Source organism: Nannobrachium achirus (genome assembly GCF_963921795.1).
Source record: "Nannobrachium achirus genome assembly, chromosome: 24".
Taxonomy (NCBI): Eukaryota; Metazoa; Chordata; class Actinopteri; order Myctophiformes; family Myctophidae; genus Nannobrachium; species Nannobrachium achirus.
Window position 1 is genome coordinate 9376267 of NC_137831.1, and position 27062 is coordinate 9403328.

Sequence of the window (27062 nt, forward strand, 5' to 3'; positions counted from 1 at the left end):
TGGCATTCACTGAGTTAAATAGCCGATCTACAAGCTCACAATGCGTCGCCATGCGACGTGTTGTGAGCTTGTAGATCGGCTATTTCCACTATCAATGTTCTTTTTAAAGTTGTCAAATATGTCCTTCATTTCTTTGTATATTTGGGTTATGTGTCATATCTGCCATGTGCAACTTCAAAGCCTACAAGCCAAACAGAAATGTAATTGTCAACGACAGAAACACAATTGAATCGTTAATCGCAATTATTTGAGTGACAATTAATCGTCATGTAAAATGTCATAATCGTGACAGCCCTATTTATATGTCCCTCTCCTGTTGGCCTATATCATTACATTCTATGCAGAAATGACCTACAAATAGGGACCTTGTAAATAATAAGGACCGCTGTATCTACATATGCAGTCTGTGTTGCCTGGACGGTGGAATTATTCTGCATTATGAATGAGAAGAACCTGCACCCATTCTTATCACCTGTCTCCAAGGTAATTCGATCTCAGATGGGCAGCCATGTCCACCAGCCAGCTGCATGCTGTGTGGACAGGGTGCAGTGTTCTTGGGGACTGGGGCGTATAAGTGATTTCTAGTGCTAGAGAGGGACCACACATTTAAAATAACCCCATCTGAAATGTTTCTCCAGGGGCAATCCCTCTCGAACCCCTCTCGGTTTTAGAGAATAGTGCAACACCGGGTAAAAAAAAAAGGCCAGCTGAGGTCCCGCGGTTTGACGCGGAAGGAAGATCCAATTACCCAGAATGCATATTTAATTAGGCCCAGACGCAGGACAGCGCATGGCGACGGCCAATCAGATTAAGTCGTCAAGTGACGTGTGAGGCTAATTAGAATTAGAGATCTGCCCACTCCCAAACGTGCTTGAAAATGCTCGTGCGGCACGGAGGGGGCTTATCCAATCAGAGGGTGAGGATGTTTCCTGTCGGCACAGGCAGGGGCGTCACAAGGGGGGGGGGGGGGGGGGGGGGGGGGGGGGGGGGGGGGTGTGGGACTGAGTTACCAAGGTGGAGGGGCCTTAATTATTTGATGCTTTAGCTATTGAAAAATAGCAGATATACAAGCCTCCTGCGAGCGTGTAGATCTGCTATTTTTGAAATGTGTGCAAATCTTTGAGTACCGGTATATGTATTTTTAAGCGAACATTTGCTTCTGGGGGGTCCCTGGAAATAAATATTATGAGATGGGTGTCTGTGGCCAAATACATCATCATTTTGGGGGTCCTTCACATGAAAAGGTTTGAGCACCACTGACATAGAAACATAGGTTTGTCACAAAACTTAGAAGGATTTGAAATATTCACGATTTTTCAAAAATAGCAGATCTACAGCCGCGCTGTGAGCTTGTATAACTGCTATTTTTCAATCGTTAAAGCACAAAATAATACGTAGTAATGCGTTCCCAGTCTAAATGGGTTAAACCCCCTCCCCCTATGAAGATAGATAGATAGATACCTTTATTATCCCAAGGGGGAAATTCAGAAGAACATTCATGGGTGTGGGTGGCCCGCAGTGAATCCTTGTACCCAGGGCCCAGAATTTGGTGTGACACCCCTGTGCACAGGCCAGGTATAGTGATACTCGCTTTTATGGCGGGGGGAAAGGGTCAGGTTACAACAGTGCAGTTGTCTTGGGGACAGCCACCTGTCCAGCCAGGTATAGCAGCCAGAGCAGTGGTGTGGGGTGCAACCGATGGTGCGCTGCGTGCAGGAGTAGTGCATGGTGGCCGTGGTGGTGTGTGTGTGTGTGTGTGCGCGCGCGACGTGTGTATGTGTGCAGCTTCAAGTGCCAGGGGCTGCAGTGTGGGGGTTTCCGTAGTACCATGAGCACTTCTGAATCCTCTGCCGCTGCGTTGCGTTCCTCCTCCTCCTCTGCGACTACAGGTCCCACCATCGAGTGGCTGGAGCCCAAGATACCCGACATCCTGAAGAACGGCAGCAGCAGTCCCCCGTCGAGCTACACCGCAGGAGAGGACGCACTGGAGGGCAGCCGCCTGGAGCTCGGCAGCACTCCCGAGTCCTGCAGCTTCTCTGGGGTAAGAGGAGCCACTGCTCCCTGGGAAGGCTGTTGAGATGGTGTCGTCCGCTCGTAGGTCAAGTAGCATGGTGTACTTCAGGGTTCCCCAATTAGTTTTCCCCAAGGGCCGAATTTATGTCTAGGGTACCAAGCCGAGGGCCACAACATTGCAGGGGGCGACGGCGCGTTCCCGTTACTCCAGCGACTGCGACAGTTCAGATATTCGCCGTTGTCGGGTGAAATTCTTCTATGTCCAAAACCATTCGTTTTGCATTTATCATTTAAAAAATGATTTAAACTAGTGAAAACAGCCAATCTACAAGCACACAACGCCTCGCGGTGCGAGGCGTTGTGTGCTTGTAGATCTGCTGTTTTCACTACTTTTGTGCAACGGCATTGTATGATTTGCGAAAGAACGTACAAATTTGGAGATACGAGATTTCCACTCGACAACGACGATATACTAGTGTTGTTGATGCTCTTATACCACCATTATTACTGGGGTTGGTAGGGGCCAGACAGTAGCCCCCCGCGGGCCGCAAATGGCCCGCGGGCCGCCTATTGGGGAACCCTGGTGTACTTACTAAGTTGGAGTACCACACAGGTCTATTTGCTGTATTGTTATACAGCAGGGGTTCTCAAACCTTTTTAGGCTGTGACCCCCAAAATAAACATATTTGAACTGGGGGACCCCCACCCTGACAAGCACTTGGAATTGTAGGTTTTACATTTAATGTGACTCGGTTCCACAGATAAATATTGTGAAAATAGCAGGTCTACATGCTCACTTGGCCCTCTTCTAGCGCCACCATGAGGCCGATTCTTGCAAAACATATTTTTGGACACTGCTCCTACACATTTTGCCCTAAAAGCATTGTGAGCTTGTAGTCATGTCATCAACATGGAACTGTCCCATTTCCCATATTCCCTCCTGATTGGCTACCATTGCCTTCTAAAGTTTGTGTACGCGACCTGGCGGTCGCTTATCTCCCTAGGGAGTCTTACTGGTATTAAAATGGTCTTGAAATCCTTAAATTGTGACTTTATAAATGTGCAGATACCCTGTAAACACTTATACTGCATGTTGTTTAAATTGTTTACATGGCTGACATGTTTGATACGCGTCTGGCGTATACGCAAGGCTGTCCCTGTTCCGGTCTGGTTCCGGTCTCCCCAAGCCCCCTGTGATTGGCTGAACCGGACGTAGGGAGCGCTCGGTTGTAGTCACTTGGACCGCGCGAGGTGCACCAAAACCCAATTATCATTGCGTTTATCGTGCGCTTGCCCAGGCCTTACGGCCTGGGCATAAATATAACGATTGCATTCACCACGGCTTCGTGACCACGGCGGCCACTCGCGCCTGCGGCGCTCGGGGGCGAAGAGCAGGACCAAGGTCCGCTGGCCTTCGCGCCGCTTGCAATGTCGTGGACAATAACTGAGCGTCGTGGACAATAACTGTGACATCTAACCATAAAACGAGCGCTCCCTTCATAGACAAGCTTGCGAATAGCTTCCTCGCGTTTGATACGCACAAGATTCACGCTGTGCAGGCTGAGTGCAGCAGGTGCTCTGTCTGATCCCTTGATTAGGCAGCGGTCTGTTATAGAGTGGAGCGGTCGGTTATCAAGAAATATCAGAACTCTGATTTCAGCGATTGACCAATCGGAATCAAGCATTCTAACAAGCCGTGCAATAAGCAATTTTGTTCCACATCTTTCTTTATTATAATACGCTTGTCTCACTGATCACATGGCACTGCATCCTTTCACCCTGCCTCCCCAGGACCAGGAGAGGGAGGAGATCGACCCCGAGGATGAGCTGGAGGACAGCTTCACGGAGAAGGAGGAGGAGCTGGGGGCGGTGGAGGAGGAGCGGAGCGTCATCCTACACCTGCTGTCCCAGCTCAAGCTGGGCATGGACCTCACGCGGGTAGGTTGAGTTGCACACGCAGGGGTCTTCAATGTTTTCAGGCCAAGGACCCCTTAGCTGAGAGAGAGAGATACCTTTATTATCCCAAGGGGGAAATCGGTTGCCCAGAGGCAGCACAGCAGTATAAGGTTATTTACAAAGTTACAGAGAATTAAGAAAAAATATATATATAACAAGAACAGAGTACAGTAAAGAGCAAAGGTACATCAAGAGAGGGAACAAATAATATATAAATATATATCCATAAAGTGTCCTTAAGCACATTTATCAAAATAGTACAGTGTCCAAATCAAATCAAAAGTGACCATAGCAGTCAATGCTGCTTAGTGCAACAAGTATCTCACTGTCATGTCAAACACAAGCAAAACTACTAACACAACCTAAAAAAAAGAAGAAAAAAACAACAACAAAAAAACTCGAAAGGAAAATAAACTAGAAAGGGTGTCACAGCCAGATGCACATGAGCACCCTCCCTGGAAGGTCCTTAGAGGTCAGAGGCAGTACAGTAGAGTCAGTAGCTCAGAGAGAGATGATGAAGCAGGGACCCCCTCTACTGTACATATTGTATAAATGCGTTATGCAGATTTTCTTTGACTTGTTTGACAGCACTGTCATCAGTCTGTTGGATTCATGTTAACTCATTCGCTGCATTTTAAAAATGGCTGCCAAAGTGCCACGTTGCCACACGTCTCCAAAGACTTCCATGTAATTCATGCACGCCCATGCATAGATCATGCACCACGTGTGTGTGTACGCTGTTCATAGCTTTCAAACAAAAAAGCCATTCAGGCATTCATGATAGTAGCCATTATGTTTTCTTCGGTTCAAATGAAAACAAACTTGGCTGCCATGTTTGAAAGATGGGGTTGGTATGGGGGTCAAACATGCAATTTCGCGATCGCGATCATGGCTAGTAGATAGAAGTGGATAGAAAAATAAAAAGCTTTCTGGGAAGAGAATTTGAGAAAAAGCATTATTTAGTAAGAGAGATATTTCAAGACGATAGCTCACTGTGTGAAATGAATACAATGGCACACGCTACCACCATGGAAAGCCCTACTTGCCCTCTTTCCAATAAAACAAGAACCAACTGCCCTAGAGTAGGCCATGGTATGACCAACATTTGAGAAAAAAAGCATGATTTAGTGATTACTGATTAGGTGATTATTACAGGGTTCCCACGGTCATAAAATTCCTGGAAATATTTTGAAATTAGAAAAAATATTTTTCCAGTACTGGAAAAGTTTTGGAATTAATCAAGGGTCCTGGAAGAAATATCTATGCATTGTCTTTGGTTATTGATTTTGTTAATACCTCTGAAATGACAAATTCAACATTGGCCAAATTGTCAAATATTAGAGGCAGAAATTGTGAAAATAGCCGATCTACATGCCCACAACGCCTCGCAACACGAGGCGTTGTGAGCATGTAGATCTGCTATTTTCACAATAGAACCGTATTATACAAAATTCCTCAACTCTTAGTGCTCGGTCCCCAGTTAAAATATGATTATTTTGGGGGTCACGACCTGAAAAGGTTGAGAACCACTGGCATACACTACCTATGTGCATTGCACATAGGAGTAAGCAACCTGTTATTGGGCTGAATTATTGTTGTATTCACGATATTCCTGGCCATTCTATGGAGGCTGCCATTTTCTTTTACAGAGGGTGTGTGCTTAAAAAAACATCTTTTCACTTCCTCCCAAGTAAGGAAGTGACACGGAATTGGCTGTTGCCAGATTTTGCCAAAGAAATTAGCCCAACAGAAGCAACTAGGATCTACTTTACATTTACAATTGAAAATAGCAGATCAGCAAGCGCACAAATTGTGAGCTTGTATATTTGCTATTTAAAAAAATATTGAGGGGAAAAAAAGAAATTTGAATATTTTTGAAAGATTTTAACAACATAAATCTGTGTGGAGGTCCCTGGCACCACATATTTTCAGATGGGGGTCTGCAACTGTGGACAAATATGTTACACTGGGGTCCTTGATATGAAAAGATTTGGGAACCACTGGTTTAAAAAATATTAGAAAGTAAGCCCAATAAACAACTACACAAATTGCTTATTATAAGCAGACATGGCAACACCGGTTCATTCAGAGCCAAGAGCCCAGAGCGCCTCTACTGACACTTTAATGCAAGGACACAGGAAACCAAATGATGTTTTTTATTTTCTTTCAGGATGTGAACAGGAAGCCGGGGGCGGGGCCAGGAATAACGTGAATAGTCCTGGAAATAGGGTTGAATATTCTGGAAAAGTTTTGGAAATTAATTGGTAAAAATGTGTGGGAACCCTGTTATTATGATCATTGTTACAGTATGAGCTTTTCTTTGCCATCTTGTGATTGATTGGTGAGGAAAGGATAATCATAGATAATTGATCAGGTCTAACTGGGTTCTCCAACCCTCTGAGACACGTTGAGCTTTGAGTTTCTTTTTGGCAGGTCAAGTGTATTGTAGACCAGCAAGAGAGAGTGCTTGTTCTGGACATCTGTTTTACACTGTGTTGCACTCATTCTCAATCAACGTTTGAATAGGCATTGATGGAGATCTTCTTCAGGCTAAGCTAGCCTAGCACTTGATCTGTTTTGTACAGACAATTTGCTTGCTTTGTTGAGAAATGTGACCAAATTGACAAAGACATTTTATTGCAACAATATTAAGATAGATCATTATGGTGTATTTTAGTTAATTTTGCAAATACACATTATAGTTTTAGCTTTCTAAAGTGTTGTTCATTTTATGTTTTTATTTCAGCTAACTACAATATTCTTTTTTTCATACCTAGATTTAGTTTCTAGTTTTAGTTATTTAAATTGTGCACTGCACTGCACTGGCTGATACACACAACCATTGGCAATGCATTTTATTTAACTCTCAAATACCTGGAACGCGCCCGAGTCGCGTTAGATTTTAACCACTTTAACCATTATTTTATGCTTTAACTTTAGAAAAATAGCAGATATACAAGCTCACAGCGCAGCACCCGAGTGCTGCGCTGCGAGCTTGTAGATCTGCTATTTTTTTTAAATCGTGAAAATGAGTGCAAGTCTTTGAATATCTTTGACCCGATCTTTGACCCGACTTCTAAATCCTTCCTCTAAATCATGCTGTTCTCAAACCTTTTCATGTCAAGGACCCCCACAATTACAGGTATTTGGCCACGGACCCCCATCTCAAAATATGTTGTCCCAGGGACCACCCAGAAGCAAATATTTGAGTTACAAATGTTCGCTTTTAAGTAGATATATTCAAAGACTTCAAGATTTTTCAAAAATAGCAGATCTACAAGCTCGCAGCGTGGCACTCTGTGCCGCGCTGTGAGCTTGTATATCTGCTGTTTTTCAATAGTTAAAGCAGTCAATAATCCTAGGCCTGGGTTAACAGACCTGCCGGACACACAAACACTAAGCTGGGAGGCGAGACTGAAGTCTCCGCGGAGACATTCTATCCTGCAGTGTCAGCTTGACGCTCGTGCTTGGATATCCTGCTCTAAGGTTTCAGTCTGATTTATCCAAGTTGCTTTGGGAATCATTGGCTTATCTTCAGATGGAAACAAAGTGGACATTGAGACCCTGGGGTCATGTGCGAGTGTGTTACGTTTCGCATGATTTCTCCCGTCGCCTGCTGCTCTGTTTACCATTGTTGGCTTACCGAGTGGTTGTGTTGGTTGCACTGGGGTGTGCATTTAAAGTGTTTAAATAGAAGGATGCGTCGTGCATGCAAATACTTGACCTTTACACGATTCCAAAGAGCAGTGAACAAGGAAACGGAAAGAAATGTTTTAAAAATTTGCCTGTTGCAGTGGTTCTCAAACCACTGAGTTTTTGATAATTTCTTTTTTGGGTGCAACGGACCTAATGTGTTTGAACCACTTTCAACCTGGTGTCCCTAGTTTGGGCGTGTAATTACAGCCAACATTAGGGAAAAAAAATCCCACTACCATCTACAAGCTTTGGTTACTATGAAAAGCTCCACCGGCTGTCTGTCCGTCCGTCTTTTTGTACGTCACACTTTTGCCCCTACTTTATCTCTGGCACTGTTGGCTCTATCGATGCTAAACTTTGCACACACATTCCTTAGATGGCAAATCACAACATCCATCCCTGATTTCTCACATGGCCCTCTTCTAGCGATACCATCAGGCTGATTTTTGCAATACCTATTGTTGGACACTGCTCCTGCAGATTCTGCCCTAAAATCACACAAAGCGGTACACAGTATCTCTAAAGTCAAGTCATCAACATGGATCTGTCCCATTTCCCGTATTCCCTCCTGATTGCCTACGATATTCTTTTAAGTTTGTGTATGCGACCTGACGGTGGCTTATCTCCCGATTAGGGAGTCTTACTGGTATGTGTGCTACATCAGAGATAGATGTATTGGTGGCTGCTTCATTGCTCTCTCAGCTATGGGGTCCTTGTCCTGAAAACGGTGAAGACCCCTGATCTATTGTATGTGTGCTACATCAGAGACAGATGTATTGATCCCCAGTGCTCTTGTTCCAGGTGGTCCTGCCTACGTTCATCCTGGAGAAGCGCTCTCTGCTGGAGATGTACGCTGACTTCATGTCCCACCCGGACGTCTTCGTGGCCATCACCGACGGCACCACGCCGGAGGACCGCATGGTGCGCTTCGTCGAGTACTACCTCACCTCCTTCCACGAGGGGCGCAAGGGCTCCATCGCCAAGAAGCCCTACAACCCCATCCTCGGAGAGACATTCCATTGCTCGTGGAAGCTCCCTGGGAGGCCCGCCGCCGACCCGGGGCCCCCCCCTGGGGCCAAAGAGCCCGGCGCTCAGGAGGACCAGGACTGCTATTTGCGCTACGTTGCCGAGCAGGTGTCCCACCACCCCCCCGTGTCTGGCTTCTACGCCGAATGCCAGGAGCGGCGGATATGCGTCAACACCCACGTGTGGACCAAGAGCAAGTTCATGGGAATGTCCATTGGAGTCACAATGCATGGAGAAGGTGAGCCCACGTAGCGCTACAGTGAAGCCCCGGGGGGGGGGGGGGGGGGGGGTTGGCCTTTGTTTATAGCAAGGGTCTTCACCAGGGGGTCCGGGATCCCTAGGGGGTCCTCAGAGTTGCTACAGGGGGGCCTCCAAATCTTTGTGTGATAGAAACTTTTATCTCCTTTTTTATGTTAACCACTTGAATCCTAGCGTCCAAATTCTGTGAACTTTTAGCCAAAAATACAAAATCTACAAGGGTTCGACGCCTGGCGCTGCGAGGTGTTGTGAGCTTGTAGATTGGCTGGATCAGGAATCGATCCAGCGCCGCCGCCAGGCATCCATGCCTATGTGGTATGCGCCTGGACCAGTAGGCCAGCGGGCACCCTGTAGATCAGTATTTTTGGCAAAGGCGTTTGGTGTAGAGGGTAAAAAAGCAGACTAAGTACAGAGTGAAATGTCAAGTTAAGTATTGACGGTTTAAGTGGTTAAATACATATCTGAAAACACAAATTGACATGAATCCAAAATAAACTGATGATTGTGTTGTCAAACGATGAAACTATATGGAATCTATGAAAAGCTTGTGGGGGTCCCACTCCCTGTTTCATCGCTTTCTCAACTAAGGGGTCCTTGTCCTTGTCAGGCTACATTGGAGCCTGGATGCCCGGACCGCTACGCTAGTTGTCAGTGCTCCAAGTTTCTTACCTCGTGTACAGCTGAAGCTATCTCTCTCTCAAAGACTCTGAAATATTGTGAATATAGCAGAAGTACGTTGTTAGCTTGTAGATCGTCTATTTTCATTTTTTTACATTATAGTTTGTTGATTATACTTACTTTGATGCAGTAATGGTCTTTTTATGTTCTTTCTTTTAAATTGAAAGTCATTAAATTGTCTCTACACTGCTATCTGGGGACCCCTGCCCCCAAAATCAGGTGGCGACCCGCCCTGGCGGTCCCGACCCGCAGGTTGAGAACCACTGTTCTAGCAGTCTTGGCCCCATGGCAAAACCTGGGTGTCCAATTTTACCCTGAGCTTGTGTTAAAGTGCATTCTCGCTTGGATTACTGTAATGCTGTGTACTCTGGTCTCAATCAAAGCTTGATACACTATCTAGTATCAACCTGGTTCAATATGAGGCAGCTTGGCTCACCAGTGCTTCTTGGAGATTGAAGCACATACTGTAACAGAGATTATGGCTGCTCACTGGTCTGCAGCCTCCTAGTCTCCTTTAGGTTGGATTTTAAGATTTTAATGATATCTTTTTAACCCATTTAGGCCTAGGATTATTGACCGCTTATTGAAAAATAGCAGATATACAAGCTCACAGCGCGGTACCGAGTTTACATTATCCCTGCTGGGATCGGCTACTGATAACTTGGAAATTAATAATATTCCTGGCAGTATAGGCGCACAAGCATATTGTAAATGGCTGGGAGAGAGTTAAAAGCGAACATTTGTAAATCAAATATTTGCTTCTGGGGGGTCCCTGGAACAACATATTTTGAGATGGGGGTCCGTGGCTAAATACCTGTAATTTTGGGGGTCCTTGACATGAAAAAGTTTGAGAACCACTGATTTAGAGGAAGGATTTAGAAATCGGGTCAAAGATATTCATAGACTTGCACACATTTTCACGATTTAAAAAAAATAGCAGATCTACAAGCTCGCAGCGCGGCACTCGGTGCCGCGCTGTGAGCTTGTATATCTGCTATTTTTCAATGGTTAAAGTGGTTAAAATCTAACGCGACTCGGGCGCGTTCCAGGTATTTGAGAGTTAGGTTGGATTTTAAGATTTTAATGATATCTTTTTAAAGCAATGGTTTTCAACCTACGATTAAGATTTTGTCCACAATTCCATGCTGAATTGAGGTGGTGTAGGGATGGGACGATTCGCAATATTATCGTTTATCGTGATAAAAAAACACTCACGATAATTGTATCGTGGAGATTTAATTTATCGTGATATCGTCCCCCGTCATGCACTGGGATCAATTCACCTTTTATTTGCCGAGCTGCATATCCGGTACCACTGAAACCCTCTATTGGTAAAAGGTACTTGATACAGTAATTTTATCACTCTCTATCAAGTGTCTTTGCCAAAAAATGGCCGATCTACATCGCGTCACGTTGTGACGCGTTGTGAGCTTGTAGATCTGCTATTTTTTGGCAAATGTTTTGTGGTGCCAAAAGATGGACTACAGGCAAACGTTGATAAAAAAAAAAAAAAAAAAAACATGCTCTAATTGTGTAGACTTCTTGGAGATAATGCAGATGTTTGTTTGTTTTTAAAGATATTTTGGGGTCTTTTTCTGCCTTTATTGATAGGTGTACAGTAGGCTGACAGGAAAGGAGGAGAGAGATGGGGGGTGGGGGGGACTCGAACCGGCGACGCTGCAAGGGCTGCAACCAGCCTAGGTGCCTGGACCACTACCCTGTGGCCCAGGCCAAGTAACGCAGATGTGTAACAATAATTTAACTCTTGAGAGCGTAAAATGAAACCAAATGGACCCGTAAGGGTTTGGTCATTTTACACTCTCAAAGTGTTAAAGATCTGTAAGGGTCCATTTTGTTACCAACTCTCCTTTTAGCTGGGGACCACCTGGAACCTCCTCTGGGACCACTGGTGGTCCCCAGACGACTGACTTTAAAGCTCTTATGGTCTGGCATCTAGTTATCCAATCGAAATGCTAAAACCCTATGTGCCGGTGCGTAACCTGAAGCCTCTTGTCTGGGTCTACTGGTTAATCCCAAGTCTAGGTTGGTGACCAAAGGAGACCCCCGGCCCCCTGTATCAGAGGATCTCATGTTAACTAGCTCACTAACCAGTTTTATTCCCCTAAAGCAGGGGTCTTCAACGTTGTCAGGTCAAGGACCCTTTAGTTGAGAGAGAGATGAAGCAGGGACCATTTCATAGATTCTATGTAGTTTCATCGTTTGACAGCACAATCATCAGTGTATTTTGGATTCATGTCAATTTGTGTTTTCAGATATTTAACCACTTGAACTGTCAATACTTAATAAACTTGACCTTTCACTCTGTACTTAGTCTGCTCTTTTTCACCTCTACACCAAACCTCTTTGCCAATAATAACCGATCTACAAGCTCATCATATGATGCAGCATGATGAGTCGTATGATGCAAAATGCATCATCATTCATTCTGAAATACTAAAATATCTCAAAACACAGACCGAACACAAATAATAACTCAGGATTGTGTTGATCGTGTCCCACACAACAATAAAATAAGATCTGGTTGTCCCAGAGGTGAACTGGCCCTATAACGGTACAAGCTCTTTGTAACACCGTTTTGTATAACTCAGTTCTATTTCCTCTTTTTTTTCTGCCTCCAATATTTGACAATCTTAGCAATATTTAATTTGTCATTTTAGAGGTATTAATTAAAAAGTCCTCAAATTGTCACTTTAGAAATATGCAGATACCTTCTATACACTTAAACTTTATGTTGGTTTGTTTACTGTTGAGTGAGAAAACAATGTTTCACATTAACTTAATCATCTGGGGACCCCCCCAAAATAATTTAGGGACCCCCCTTGGGGGTCCCGACCCACAGGTTGAGAACCACTGATTAAGGCCCTGACTATACCTAAAAAATCCCCGGGGGTTTCTGACTTCGTTTTGAAACCTCTACGCCTCCACACGGGCCCGTGTAGAAAAATATGTGTGTCCACACGGTATTATCAAAACACTATAAATCCCTGTCTGCGCGTCACCGTGTCCTCCTGCTCTCATGCAATCGTATCCAAAATTTGACAAAGAGAAGAGGCAAGCGCGCTCCGTTAACAAGACGAGGGCTGCATCTCGTTATTGATAATGAGCACCTTATCGATCCGGCTTATTGTTGAGCCGGTGGAAAGCTATAACAAATTCAGAACATAACTAGTATAAGAGTAACAAATATCATTAAAACAATCATTCATTAGGGCTCCATCCCTAAACAAGACAGCTGAGCTCTCTAATGTTAACATGGCGTGAATGCGCTCATAAATATGGATATTCTACTATAGAGACCACCACGCCACGGGATTCTCTCATAGCAAGGAGGAGGAGGCGAGGAGCACAATGTGACGTAAGCATGCAAGTAAAGAACTTCTCCGTTTACGGTGTCCACAAGGCAAAAGAAATACGCCCGGGTAACAAAAATGCACTGCAGCCGGAGTTTTGGAAACTATTCGTCTAGTCCTCCGTTTGCATGCGTCTGCATGTGGACACCCATGGGTGTTCGTGGCTTTACCTCCCCGGTGAAAAATAATCCGTTGTCGTCTGGACGGGGCCTTAGTGTGCCTTTTCAATGATTGTTGCATGTTTGTTTCTGTCTGTCCGTCCACCCAGGCTGCCTGAACCTGCTGGAGCATGACGAGGAGTACAGCTTCACGCTGCCCTGTGCCTACGCCCGCTCCATCCTCACCGTGCCCTGGGTGGAGCTGGGGGGAAAGGTCAACGTCAACTGCCCCAAGACCGGCTACTCTGCGGTCATCAACTTTCTGACCAAGCCCTTCTACGGTGGCAAGCTTCACAAGTCAGTTCCCTCCACGCGCTTCTCACTGTGTTCAAATCACACTCTTTTGACTCATCCTCTGCCACGATTCAGACCGTTTTTGTTTTTTTAGTTTTTTTACCTACCTTTTGAAAAATCGCTGAATATTCTGCGTCACACAGATCCGCACACGGGAGCTTTCAAAAGACGCCCACGGGTCTTATAGAATCAGAAAATAATCCTTTTCCAAGGGCGATTTTCCAGGGGCGATGATCCATCGGCTCGTAGATCATCTATTTTCGGCAAAGAGCTTTCGTGTAGAGGGGAAAAAGAGCAGACTAAATACAGAGTGAAAGGTCAAGTTTATTAACACATCTGGTGCCAACCCCGAGTTTCCCGAGTTTGAAAAGGTACCACCCCTGTGCCAACCCCGAGTTTCCCGAGTTTGGGCCGTTTTTGAAGCTTTTTTTTTTTTTTTTCAATTCTTTTTTTTTTTTCAAAATATTTTTTTGGACCTCCAGAAATGTATTAGGCATGATCGCGATCGCGAAATTGCATGTTTAACCCCCATACCAACCCATTCTTGCGAACAGTGTGCACACACGTGGTGCATGATCTAGGCATGGGAGTGCATGATCTGTGTGATCTGATGAATTACATGGAAGTCTATGGAGAGACCATGGCATCTTCAAAGAGATTTAATTGATTGCAACAAATGTGTTAACATAGTTTTAGACAACGAAATCAACACTGCTTGGTACCAGGGAAATCTCATTGAAATTGGGTAACATTGGTAAGAAAATATTAGTGGATGCAAGTGTTAAAGGGCAATAGGACTCTTGGTGACATGGTGCCCTCTGCACCTCACTAATGGCTTCTTCTCAGCTTTCCCAACGTCCCAATTCCAGTAAATAAAATGGTCACGTGCACTGCAATATACGTGAGTGTTGGATTTCTAGAAGTGACAGCCAATGGTCAGGGTTCCCACGGTCATGAAATTCCTGGAAATATTTTGAAATTAGATTTTTTTTTCCAGTACTGGAAAAGATTTGGAATTGATCAAGGGTCCTGAAGGTCCTGGATAAAATAGCTATGTCTTTGGTTATTGATTTTGTTAATAACTCTGAAATGACAAATTAACACAATTAGCGCCGTTCCCGAGAATACTCGTGAAAAATACTCGAGTAGCACATGGTGCCGATCCCGAGTATACTCGTGAAAAGTACTCTATTACTGTAACGGCGGTTCTCCTACCCTGTTGCTGCGCGGAAGGTCCTGAGACAATCGCCCTCGCCGATTCATCATCATCACGGATCCACGAGCACAAAATAGTAATCCCATAACATTGAGGCAGACGGGGAATCTCATCTTTAATGTCCATTATCTCCAAACAACACTTTCAAAGGGAGGATGGCAGTAGATTCTCGCTTATATAACACATGTTGAAAAGCACCGATCCGCCATTACACAACGGCATGTTGATGACGAGCGATTCCGGTGATGGACGTGATGATGTCAAACCGGAAGTGTTTACGCTATGGACTTCTGGCCTTCAAAATAAGACAACGGTCGTGGATGCAGCCTGCGGGAGGCACGCTGGACATTTTAATCCGTTAATTTTTGGAGCACAAAATGGGTTAAACATTGGCCAATTTGTCAAATATTAGAGGCAGAAATTGTGAAATTGCGTTGCGAGGCGTTGTGAGCATGTAGATCGGCTATTTTCACTATAAAACCGTGTTATACAAAATTCCTCAACTCTTAGTGCTCGTCGTCAGGGTGGGGGGGTCCCCAGTTCAAATATGATTATTTCGGGCGTCACAGTCTAAAAAGGTTGAGAACCACACTGGCATACACTACCTGTCTTTGGGCATTCCGTATAGGAGTAAGCGACTCATTATTGAGCTGAATTATTGTTATATAGTCCTGGAAATCGGGTTAAATATTCTGGAAAAGTTTTGGAAAAGTTTTGGAAATGAATTGGTAAAGCTATGTGGGAACCCTGAATGGTGTTCTCAGACATACGTTTTCCTGCCTAAATATAGGGTGACAGCCGAGGTGAAGCACAACCCCAGCAACGTGGTGGTGTGTCGCGTGCAGGGCGAGTGGAACGGCGTCCTGGAGTTCGCCTACACCAGCGGAGAGACGCGGGTGATCGACGTCACAAAGCTGCCAGTTACCAAGAAACGTGTTCGACCCAACGACAAGCAAGCACCCACTGAGTCCAGGTAAGGAAATGTATTGTATTCAATGTGGATTCACCAAGTATCCCCTGGTAAGGCCGATTAGCAACAATTTGCGATATTTGCGAGTGGAAAGCAGTGATGTTTTTGACAGCAAATTTTGATTTAGTTTTAGTCTTAGTCGACTAAATATCATAAGATTTTAGGCAACTAAATCTACAGTTGATTTAGTCAACTGAAAGGTATTTTGGCAGGCCTTGATAGCATCGTAATGACTGATTTTACACTTGGTTGCGTGCTGAAAATAGCAAAATAGCTTCGCGCTGAGACTCGTTGTGAGCTTGTAGATCTGCTATGTTCAGCACGCAACACCTGAGAGCAACCAAACATAACTCTCTTCTCCACCAGTACCTCCCTAACATTTTAGTCTAGTTTTTATTTTGTTGACGAAATTGTCAACATATTTAGTCTTAGTTTTAGTCATCACAGCTTAGTTTTTATTTCGTTTTTTTTCGAGTAAAAAAAACGCAGTCGACGAACATTTTTCGTCATAGTTTTAGTCGACGAAATCAACACTGGTGGAAAGGCTTGCAGGAGGAAAGTGTCTTTGTCGCAGACAGCGACTCATACGGTTTAGGAGAAGAAGATGTTGCGAACATCCGATTTTTTGTTAAAGTGAAATAAATAATCCGACATTGCACAATTTAAACAATGTAAGAAAAATAGCATTTACCTCCCCTTGTCTGCTGGTGATTTTTCAGCCGTGGTTTGAAAGTTGCTCAGACTAATTGACACTGCGTGTGGAGGGGATGATGAGTCTGTATAATGGGTTCTATCCCAGGTAGTGAGCGACCAATATATCGGCCGCCGATCCCAGGTACCGTATGAGTAGCACGGCATGGGTGCAGCAAGTCGTGTTGTAAGTATTGGGAGCTGACGGTAGGTGTGGCGCTCCACCTCAGCATTCCATCTTCCAGGGGTCTACTGTATCTAGCACTTTGTAACAGGGATAGACTCATCATGCGTTCTCGGCTGATACAGACATTAAAAAACTTTTTTTGCATTTGAAGACAGATACTGTATGTTCATATATGGGCACAAAGGGGACAATGGGTACTATGAAAAATCGGTCAGATTAGCGGTGCAACTTAGGTTGTGACTTCTAGTGCAGCATGGAAGCTCCTGAATATTGTTTACAAACTTGAAAAAGAATTAATCAATTTAGTCAATGTGATATTGACTAAATTGGGAATAATAAAACTAATACAGATTAGGAATGTTCTACACTGCTCAAAATAAACATGGTGACACTTTGTTCCCCAATGCTTTTTTTTGCAGTATGTAATATCTCAGAATAGGAATGCTTGGTAACTCAGATTAGGAGTCATTCCTGGTCTTGAATATTTGACTTTTCTCTTTTATTAACTGTAAATCAAAGTGTGTCAATGATGTCTTTGACTTTTTTATTGAAAAGATGTCAAAATGACCTGAGATCAGAGAGATGCTTTTCTCTGTTTGTGTGTTGGCTCCCTCGTGTGGCTGTTGGAGAAATTGCGTGTTCATTCTAGTGGATGGACATTTTCTTTTATTGATTAAGCTCTATCTCTGGAACCATTTGTCCGATTGACAAAATTCTTTTTGCCACTGAATCACAACGACTGTGTCTGTTTCTGTGATCAATCAGTGGGCCCCCCCCCCCCCCCCCCCCAAAGAATATTTTTTCATGAAACGGTAAATAAAAACATACAAAATGTTGGCACCTGGACCTTGGAGCCATTTTTGCCCATGCCATCCTTAGAGTTAACTTGCTGGGTGTGCTGTCTTCCCAGGCGTCTGTGGCAGCATGTGACAGAGTCATTACGCAAGAAGGATATTGACAAAGCCACTGAGCACAAGAGGATGCTCGAGGAGAGACAAAGAGCCGATGTGAGACACCGCACGGAGACGGACACACCATGGAGAACCAAATACTTTGAGAATGAGGTATGTGACACATAGTGTGCCCCTATTCCCTATTCTGCAGAATTTGGAAGAATATGTTAACCCATTCAGAACGGGTACACATTACGGTGTATCATTATTTTATGCTTTAACTATTGAAAAATAACAGATATACAAGCTCACAGCGCGGCACCGAGTGCCGCGCTGCGAGCTTGTAGATCTGCTATTTTTGAAAAATCGTGAAAATTAGAATTTTGACCCGATTCTATAAGTGTCTTTTGAATCCTTCTAAGGTTTTTTGAAAAACCCATGTTTCTTTGTCAGCAATCTGGCCGGCCATCGTCAAAGAAAAGGTCCTTTTCACTTAACTGGAGCTCAGTTAGTCTGTTCTTGAGAGACTACTATGTCAGTGGTTCTCAAACCTTTTCATGTGAAGGACCCTCAACATGATATTTATTTGACCCCCATCTCAAAATATTTAGTTCCAGGGACCCCCCAGAAGCAAAATTTTAGTTAGAAACGTTCGCTTTGAAAATATATATATTCAAAGATTTGCACACATTTTCACGACTTTTTCAAAAATAGCAGATCTACAAGCTCGCAGCGCTGTGAGCTTGTATATCTGCTATTTTTCAATAGCTAAATCATTCAATAATCCCAGGACTAAATGGGTTAGTCCTACTAAACGGGAAATCCAGACTAAAACTTATGCCCCCCATGATTTGCCTTTTTTCATGATCGTTCCTACCTGGTTTGGTGGATCTCTGTTATTGTCGCCCCTCTTCTGAGATCTCCCGACCCCTCCTCACAGCCAAAATGGAGCTAAATGAAAATCAGCAAAAAGCGCTAATTTTGGCCGTTCCAAAGTTACTTTTTTCTTCATGAATAATCTTTTCATAGTTCCCTGAGACCAGCCAAAGTGTTGACCCGGATGAGAAATGGGCGGTGTCAGAGTGACTTGAAATGAGAGAGTGGTGCCACCGAGGGGTCAGAAAATGAACTGGTCACGTGACCCATGTTTCAGCTCTAAAGTGACAAGCGGGCGATTTAAATAACATTGGTTTCTATAGGGTGTGCCAAATGTAGTTCTAAGAGCGGCCATTTCTTGGGTAAACACAGCCTAACACAGGTGTTCTGATTAGACTATAGCATTAGTTCTATGCAATCAAACAATTGAAACACCTGTGTTAAGGACTACAATGACGTAGCCGCTGGCACACACTATAGCAGCGTTGCGAATATTGGCTTTTTTAGGTAAATACACAACATGAGAACTGTTTTAAAGTATTTTACAGTGACAACTAAAGTCTCTGTAATATATACTTTATACTATTGCCAAAAAACGATCTAAAATAACATGGTTTAAGATTATTAAAGTCGGGCTGTTGCCTTGTCGCCGACACTAATCACCGCATCGTCATAATGTTGTTAACATGCACAATAGCACCTCCAAGTGGCAGGTTAAAGTAAGGCAATGAAAGGCATATACTCTGTTATCTTGAGCCATCAATATATAGTCCAGGCGTTTCGGGCAGTATTTTGATGGAATCGTGCACTTTATGAAAGAAGCATGAAATTTGGCACACAGTTAGAACATGCCATCTGGAACATTTTTTGCTATAGGGGCATCGCAGATTTGTCTTGGGAAACTTGTGGGAGCCAATCAAAGTTGGGCTCTCATAGACTTTACTAGCATGTGAGGGGTCAAACTAGGTGTTTTTCTGGATCCTGAATCCAATGCAAGCATTCATTTTGCACGAAAAACATTCCTTGGACTAAAAACGGTCCCCATAATACTATGCTTTAGTGATGGTTTAGTGATGAGTCATCACTTTTCACAGTTTTGTCAGGGCCGTTTTTTCAGAAAGGAATGTTTTTTTGTGCAAAACAAATGCTTGCATTGAATCTATTAACACAACCTGTTAATAGATTCCATTTAGTTTAATCTTTTGACAGCACAATCATCAGTGTATTTTGGATTCATGTCAATTTGTGTTTTCAGATATTTAACCACTTGAACCGTCAATACTTATAAAACTTGACCTTTCACTCTGTACCTAGTCTGCTTTTTTTCCTCTCTACACCAAAGCTCTTTGCCGAAAATAGCCGATCTACAAGCTCACAACGTTGTAGCTTGTAGATCTGCTATTTTTGGCTAATGTTCTCCGAATATGGACGCTAGGGTTCAAGTGGTTAATATAAAAAAGGAGAAACAAATCACACAAAGATTTTGAGGACCCCTGTAGTATCTCTGAGCACCCCATAGGGGTCCCGGACCCCCTGTTGAAGACCCCTGCTCTAAAGGAAACGTAATATTGCCGATACGTCTCTTTGTAATCAATTAAACCCTATATACTTCATTGCCCTGGTCTGGTCAAAATAAAAATAAACTACATTAATGTTTGACAAATACAGTAGGGACATTACACCTTAATGTTGTTGTGATAGATAGCTAGATTTTTATTTTAAGTGTCATGCACCAAATGATGCCCAGCCCGCACGGGCTTACAAGACACTCGCAGACATAATACATACGTACGGTACACCAAGATACACCGCAGACCTAATACATACGTACACTGTAAAATAATTCGCTGTAAATTTACAGTAAATTACTGGATAATAATTGCATTACTTTCACAGTAATTTTCACAGTAAATATTGCACAGTAAATTACTGTAATTTCACAGCTGTGAAATGTTAGTAATTTACTGTGATTTAGCGGTATGTATTGCAGTTATTTACTGTGATATTACAGTAGTTGCCTGTATTTTTACACTATTACTGTGAATGTAAGGCAGCTCAGTAGGCAGTAATTTACTGTAAATTTACAGTAAATTGTATCTAATACAGTAAAATATTGTACATTTGAATTCATAGGCCCATTCCCACTGGGCCAGATAACAGATAAAAAAAGCTCTTTCTCCAGATATTTTTCCATTCAAAGTGGATGGTAGATACAGATAAAAAATATCTGCCACAGATATTTATTTTATCTGTGACAGATATTGTTTTATCTGTATCTAACTATCTATCATCCACTTTGAATGGAAAAATATCTGAAGAAAGAGATGTTTTTATCTGTTATCTGGCTCAGTGGGAATGGGCCTTAACTGTGATTTTACCATACATACACAAACATGCTAAAAGAAAAAAAGAAAGGAAAAACAACTTCATTCATTTAAACTTTTTATTGTACAATTCCAATACAAAGTGCAACATTTCAAATGGACAAAGAAGAACCACACATGAAGCCTTTTACTCAGTAGAAGTGTTAAGTCTACAAACACTCCTGGAGTTTGGTCTGGTGTCTGGAGGCCAGTTTGAAAACTGGTTGTCATAGACTTTAGTTATTTAGGAGGCTGCAACACTGTTTTCCTGTGAAACTCCAGGAGTGATTTTGTGGACTAAAAAAACTTCACCTGACTTTGTATCAGCATGGTGGTGAGTAGATACAACATTTTCACTTTTGGGTGAACTGTTCCTTTAACTGCAAAATAACTCATCTACTCACCCTCATGCCAGTTGGAACAGAGGTGAAATGTGTCCATATAACACAAATGGAGGTTGCCTTCACAACTTGGGGAGAAATGGTGACTGGTTCTCTCTGGCAACCCTCCTGTGTGTTATATGAACACACTTCAGCAGGCACGAAGTATGTGAAGTACACCTCAACTTTGCACTCAGTCACATAAGTCCTGAAGGTATAAAGCAACACAGTAGTGGTAAGAACAAAGCAAACTAATGATTACAGTATGCACCTTGCTAACATGCAGGCCGAGACAGAAGAGACGAGCATTGCTGAATGAAGTGACAGGGCATCAGCAAAGAATATTGGCAATTTTACATATCCAGATAAGAATAATGGCTGGTGGAGTTGGACAAACAAGAGTAGGGCATCTGAAACACGTATGAGTGTGTCTCATATTCGAGTCCTGAATACCATCGACCATTCAAAGTCCACAAGTTTTCTCAAATGCGTATGAGTGTGTCTCATATTGGAGTCCTGAATACCATCGACCATTCAAAGTCCACAAGTTGTCTCAAAAGTGTGCTCACGTGTGGGTTGATACGCCACGCTTCTTAAATTTGGAGCCTCTCTCAGGGTTAATGCCCATGAAGCACCTGTAAACAATAAGACAAGACAACAACTTTTACTTTCACATAAACATATATTGCATAGTTTATACAAGGCACATGCAGCAGTTCCCCTTTCCCTTAAGTAAACCCTACACCGGGTTCCCAAACTTTTTTGTCTCAGGGTACCCCATAAATATCTTTTTAATCCGAAGCACCCCTACATTATAATTTTCACTCCCAGCACCTTATATTTATAGCATATCATCGTTGTCGGGTGGAAACCTTTTATGTCCAAAACCGTTAGTTTTGTATTTATCATCCATAAAATGTACTAAACTAGTGAAAAGTGATTAGGTTGAGAGGAAAACGTTGAGATAATAGCCATTTTGGTTAGAATTGACTGAAAATAACTGTACTTCAAGTTTAAATGATACTAAATATTTGTCCAAATAAATACATTTCAAATATTATCAAATGATCTCGCGGCACCCTGTCACCCACTTTGAAAACCCCTGCCCTACACCACAGAAAGAAAGTAGTACTGAGAGTAAGTAACATTCAAGTATCAATGTTGCAAGCAATCCAGTACAATGCTTCAGTACAATGTCAGTGTTACAATACCTCCAATCCAGAGTACACACACCATCCTCAGGAGCAGATTGAAGTTGTAGTAGATCGCGAAAACCACAGCTATCCAATAATGATCCCATCGTGTTGTCCCATCACACTTGCTCTTCAATGGACAGCATCCAGGCCATAGACTTCATTAAATCACCTGAAAAGAGATACCCATTATGTGATATTGTAGAGGTGAAATGCTAATTGAACAAGAGTAGAATTTCAATGATCAGCAACATCACAAACTGTGACACAACTCACTTTATTTTGATCTACCTTGGACAATCAAGCAGGGGGTGCTTGGTAATTTCTCCGTCATCTGCACATCAGTGGCTGTGGCACACAGCTGTAAAATAAATAAGACAAGACAACAACCACCTCAATGATTGACCATGCCCAAGAGATCTCAAGCTGACACCAAACTCTCTCCAGGACCTCTAAAACCTTATCTAGAACCTCAATCAATCTGTCAATCACATTAGATCTACTTTGTATTATTCTATGCCAAATTCTATTAGCAATGTTAAATTCAGTATAATACATTTTCAGTAGCCTATAAGTATAATACCTTTGGATAAACTCCAGAGTACAAGTGCCATCCTCAGGAAGGATACTGCAGATTGAAGTTGCAGTAGCCATCACGTGGTCCCATCTTATTCTTCAATGGACAGCATCCTTCATTATATCACCTGAACAGAGATACCCATCGTGTGATATTGTTAAGAGGTGAAATGCTAAATGCATTCCACAATACACACACACACACACACACACACGCACACGCACACGCACACGCACACACACACACACAATTTATTTATGCCCACAGAGTGGCTTATCACTCTGTGGCATGTACTGTTTTGGTACAGTTTAAAAGAAATGAAATCTTTCCAAAATGTTCAGTTTATTTTACTTTAATATTATTTGATGAAGATAATATAAAAAATAAAATCTCTATTCAGACACATTCCAGTATTTTTCTGACTTACATTATTTTCTAGGTATGATTACATTATGATATTAAGGGGAAAAAACACCCTATGTCACCCTAATGACCATAATGTCTCACATGTGGAGGAAAGGGGAGGGGCGACTGGGCGAGGAGATTCCATCAAAGTCAAAACAAAGTTTTAATGTAGGCAATTAAATATATACATTTAATCCATGCATAAAGATTTAAGGACATTATACTTATGACAGGATTTTTTACGGAAATTAAGCTCCTACTGCAGTGGACACCACAGGTAGGCTAATAATCAATCATTAATCTGATGGTGTCACCCGTCGAATATAGACCATCTCTACAGCAGTGGTTCTCAAAACTTGTGGTTCTACAAACCCCAATTTAACACTTATCAGCCAGTGGACGTCCATTTGAAAAGATATACGCCAGGGACCCCCATAAGAGAAGATTTTGAAGGCTCTGTAGTGATTCCATTTTAATTTCAAGGACCCCCAGGACATATGTAATGGTATTTCTATCTCTGAGATGATATATGTTAATTTAACTCTCAGAATGTACAAATGGAACAAAATGGACCTGTTATCATTTAGCCAGGGACCCCCTGGAACTCCCTGAAGGACTCCTGCGGGGTCCCGTACCTCACTTTGAAAACCAATGATCTACAGGCTCCCATTTGTCGTGACGCTTGGCTTGTGGATCGGTTGCTTTTACAACAGCAACTTTTAGCCACACTGGAGCATAAAACCTCCCCCGGTGCAAGTGACACAAGGATTGTCTGTGGTTCTCAAAGTAGTGTCCGGTCATTATCGCGTCCGAGTGATGGAGTTCCAGATGGTCCACAGCTAAATGATAGATATAGGAACCAAATGGACCCGTGTGGGTCTGTAACTCGTGCGTCGCGGGGAGTTCTTCCACGCACGTCGGCCGTATTGAACCGGGCAGGGAACGTTCCCTACCGCGGTCCGCTAGCTAGTAAGCAGCCGACATGATATAAATAAGCCCCGCTGACGTGCAGCCTATCGGCGGCAGAAACCACACAAGCACACTGGTGAAACGGCTTGGCGTAGCCTATACACCGAGCGACGCGCGCCACTATGAGCTTGTATATCTGCTATTTAGTTGAAGCGGTTTGTGAGGGAAAGACACATTTAACTCGACAGTTTAAATGTGTGTTTCCCTCACACACCGCTTTAACTAATAGCAGATATACAAGCTCATAGTGGCGCACGTCGCTCGGTGTGTACGCTAAGCCGGTTCACCGGTGTGTTTGGGTGGTTTCTGCCGCCGATAGGCTGCACGTCAGCAGGGAAGCAGTGCTGCTTCAGAGCCTGCAGCACACATACATTGCTGGAGCAAGACTGAACCACACGCGAAAGCACAACTAGTTGTCATTAAGGTGGAGGGGGTAAAAAAAGAGCGTGACTTACCTTATCAGAGCAATGTTATGAACTTCACATGACTTCTGAAAGTTCCTTTGAATTGAAATTGACTTCATAATTTCATAATTCCATCTTCACCATCAGTTCACTGCTTTCCCTCTCACAATGGATATAAATTTGAAATGTAATCCCACAATGCAGCACAGTACAAGTAATTTGTTGTGATATCACAGTAACATTCTGAACACAATATTTTATTGTGAGATATATTGTAAAGTGTTGTGTAATCCTGATAACAATTTAGAGTACAGTCATTTGTTGTGTTATCACAGATGATGGTGTGATTACACAGTAATATTCAGAATACAGTATTATATTGTGAAATAATAATGTAAAGTATTGTGAGATCCTGGTAATATTTAACAGTGTACGGTACACCAAGATACACCGCAGACATAATACATACGTACGGTACACCAAGATACACCGCAGACATAATACATACGTACGGTACACCAAGATACACCGCAGACATAATACATACGTACGGTACACCAAGATACACCGCAGACATAATACATACGTACGGTACACCAAGATACACCGCAGACATAATACATACAGTACATACAGTACACCAAGATACACCACATAGAAATGCAAAAGAAAAACGTATTGATTGTCCATATTTACGGATACAATGTTCTCCACCGCAACTGCCATGCCTTCTCTATGAATTTTGCTAGAACAAAAACTTCATTATCGAACAACCAGCGTAACATTCAGACATCCAAAACAAATCTGGATTTTTGGCTTGCATTTTTTTCAAATACAGAGTTTCTTAACCCATTCAGGCCGGGTACACATTTTAGTGTATGGGAGGGGCTTACAGTACATGTACAGTATGTATCAACATATTTGTAGGCTAATTTCTGATTTGGGCCTAACTATAGGTTAGGCCTAAGTGAACAGTGAAAAACTAAATGAAACTCATCCTCCACAACTCCCAAATCATGTTGTTGTGTTGTCTTTGTTTCCCCAGGGTGAAAGCTGGGTGTATCACAAGCCACTGTGGAGAAACCCTGCGTTCAAGTCCTAGTCTCCTCGCCTGAAATCACAAAGTTATTGTGGATGCAGGACTATCTCCCTCTTGGTATGTGTGTGTGTGTCTGTTTGACTGTTTGTGGATGCGTGTGTGTGTGTGTGTGTGTGTGTGTGTGTGTGTGTGTGTGTGTGTGTGTACGTGCGTGCTTGCTCATGTGCGCGCGCATGTATAGGTGAGAGTTTTGAGATGCCTGAAATGAAGCATGGCCTCCACTGACGTGCAAACAAAGGCGTTGTGCGATGGGAGAGAGAGAGAACATGATGACAGGTATTCTCAGATCTCCTTCACTTTGTCTGCTAGGCCTCTGGAAGTACAAGCTGTTTGTACTTGAGGGTCACTTTTGTAAACTCCAGGGTCGGATGGGACGTAATTGTTGTACAGAAAAAGGTACATTATTTACACAGCCTTAAGATTGTTCTGATGAAATATGCAGTTGATGTGGATTGTGCTCGTCAATCTGGGGAGGGAGGGCTATTTTTTTCCCCTACTCGTTTGCGATACCTTACTATGGGAAAAGCTACTACTCTTAAAAGACAATTTATTTTTTTACTACAAGGGCTCATATTTTAGATTGTAATTAGAGAAAATAAAACGTGAGTGTTAAAATGTTTTCATTTGCTTCATTCTATTGATTTATCGTGTTTACCATGCTAAAATGTGGGGCATGCGTACACATGGGGGCATGCGTACAAGTGGCTAAATATGTATTTTTAGACACAATAAGCCAGCAGTTTCTTTATTGCTATTTACAGTAACACTTCTAGCCCCCCCGTGTGTGTCACATCCAACCACGAAAGGTTGCGTTGTATCTTGGGAATGGGCTTATTCTGTGTAAAATTACATATTTAGCCACTTGTACGCATGCCCCCAACCACTGAAATAAGAATCTCTAAAACAATAGAAAGAAGTAAATTAAATAATTTTAACACTCATCTTTTATATTCTTTAATTACAATCTAAAATATGAACCCTTGTTGTAAAAAACTAAAGTTGTCCTTTTAACTTAATGTAACCATTGAGGAGTTTGATATCAGCGGCTGTAAGGCTTGTTTGAAAAGAAGAGGATTAGGATTTTGTTTTTCCTTCTGGATTCCCTTTTTTTTTAACCATCATGTACCATTTTCTTTTCTTTTCTTTTTTTTTTTTTTCGGGCCACAAAATTACTCACTGGTTTCATCTCACTTTGACAACCCCAAAGCGAAACAATATGGAGGCGTTGACCTAAAGTGTCTGCTGGCGAGGTCGTTCAGCAAACCAAAATATACATCTCGTATTTAGAATGTATACATACATGCAGGGACGTGCTGGCCATTGGGAAAAGCGGGACAACTCCCGAACGGCCGGTTCATTCCCGGCCGGTCCAGGCCGGCCATTAGAAAAA

The 27062-nt window shown here is 42.8% G+C and overlaps 1 protein-coding gene across 2 annotated transcripts in view; it reads left to right on the top strand.

Moving 5' to 3' along the window:
• LOC308280496 (oxysterol-binding protein-related protein 11-like) overlaps positions 1–26393 on the top strand; it is a 47161-nt gene extending 20768 nt beyond the window's left edge. For both annotated transcript variants that reach the window (XM_080720779.1, XM_080720780.1), the window contains exons 7-13: positions 1890–2041; positions 3805–3951; positions 8467–8929; positions 13267–13453; positions 15457–15639; positions 17424–17577; positions 25619–26393. In XM_080720779.1, the coding sequence (XP_080576905.1) occupies positions 1890–2041; positions 3805–3951; positions 8467–8929; positions 13267–13453; positions 15457–15639; positions 17424–17577; positions 25619–25675 (1343 nt within the window). In that variant the 3' untranslated portion in view covers positions 25676–26393. The remainder of the gene's footprint in view (positions 1–1889; positions 2042–3804; positions 3952–8466; positions 8930–13266; positions 13454–15456; positions 15640–17423; positions 17578–25618) is intronic.
• Positions 26394–27062: the final 669 nt, after the last annotated feature.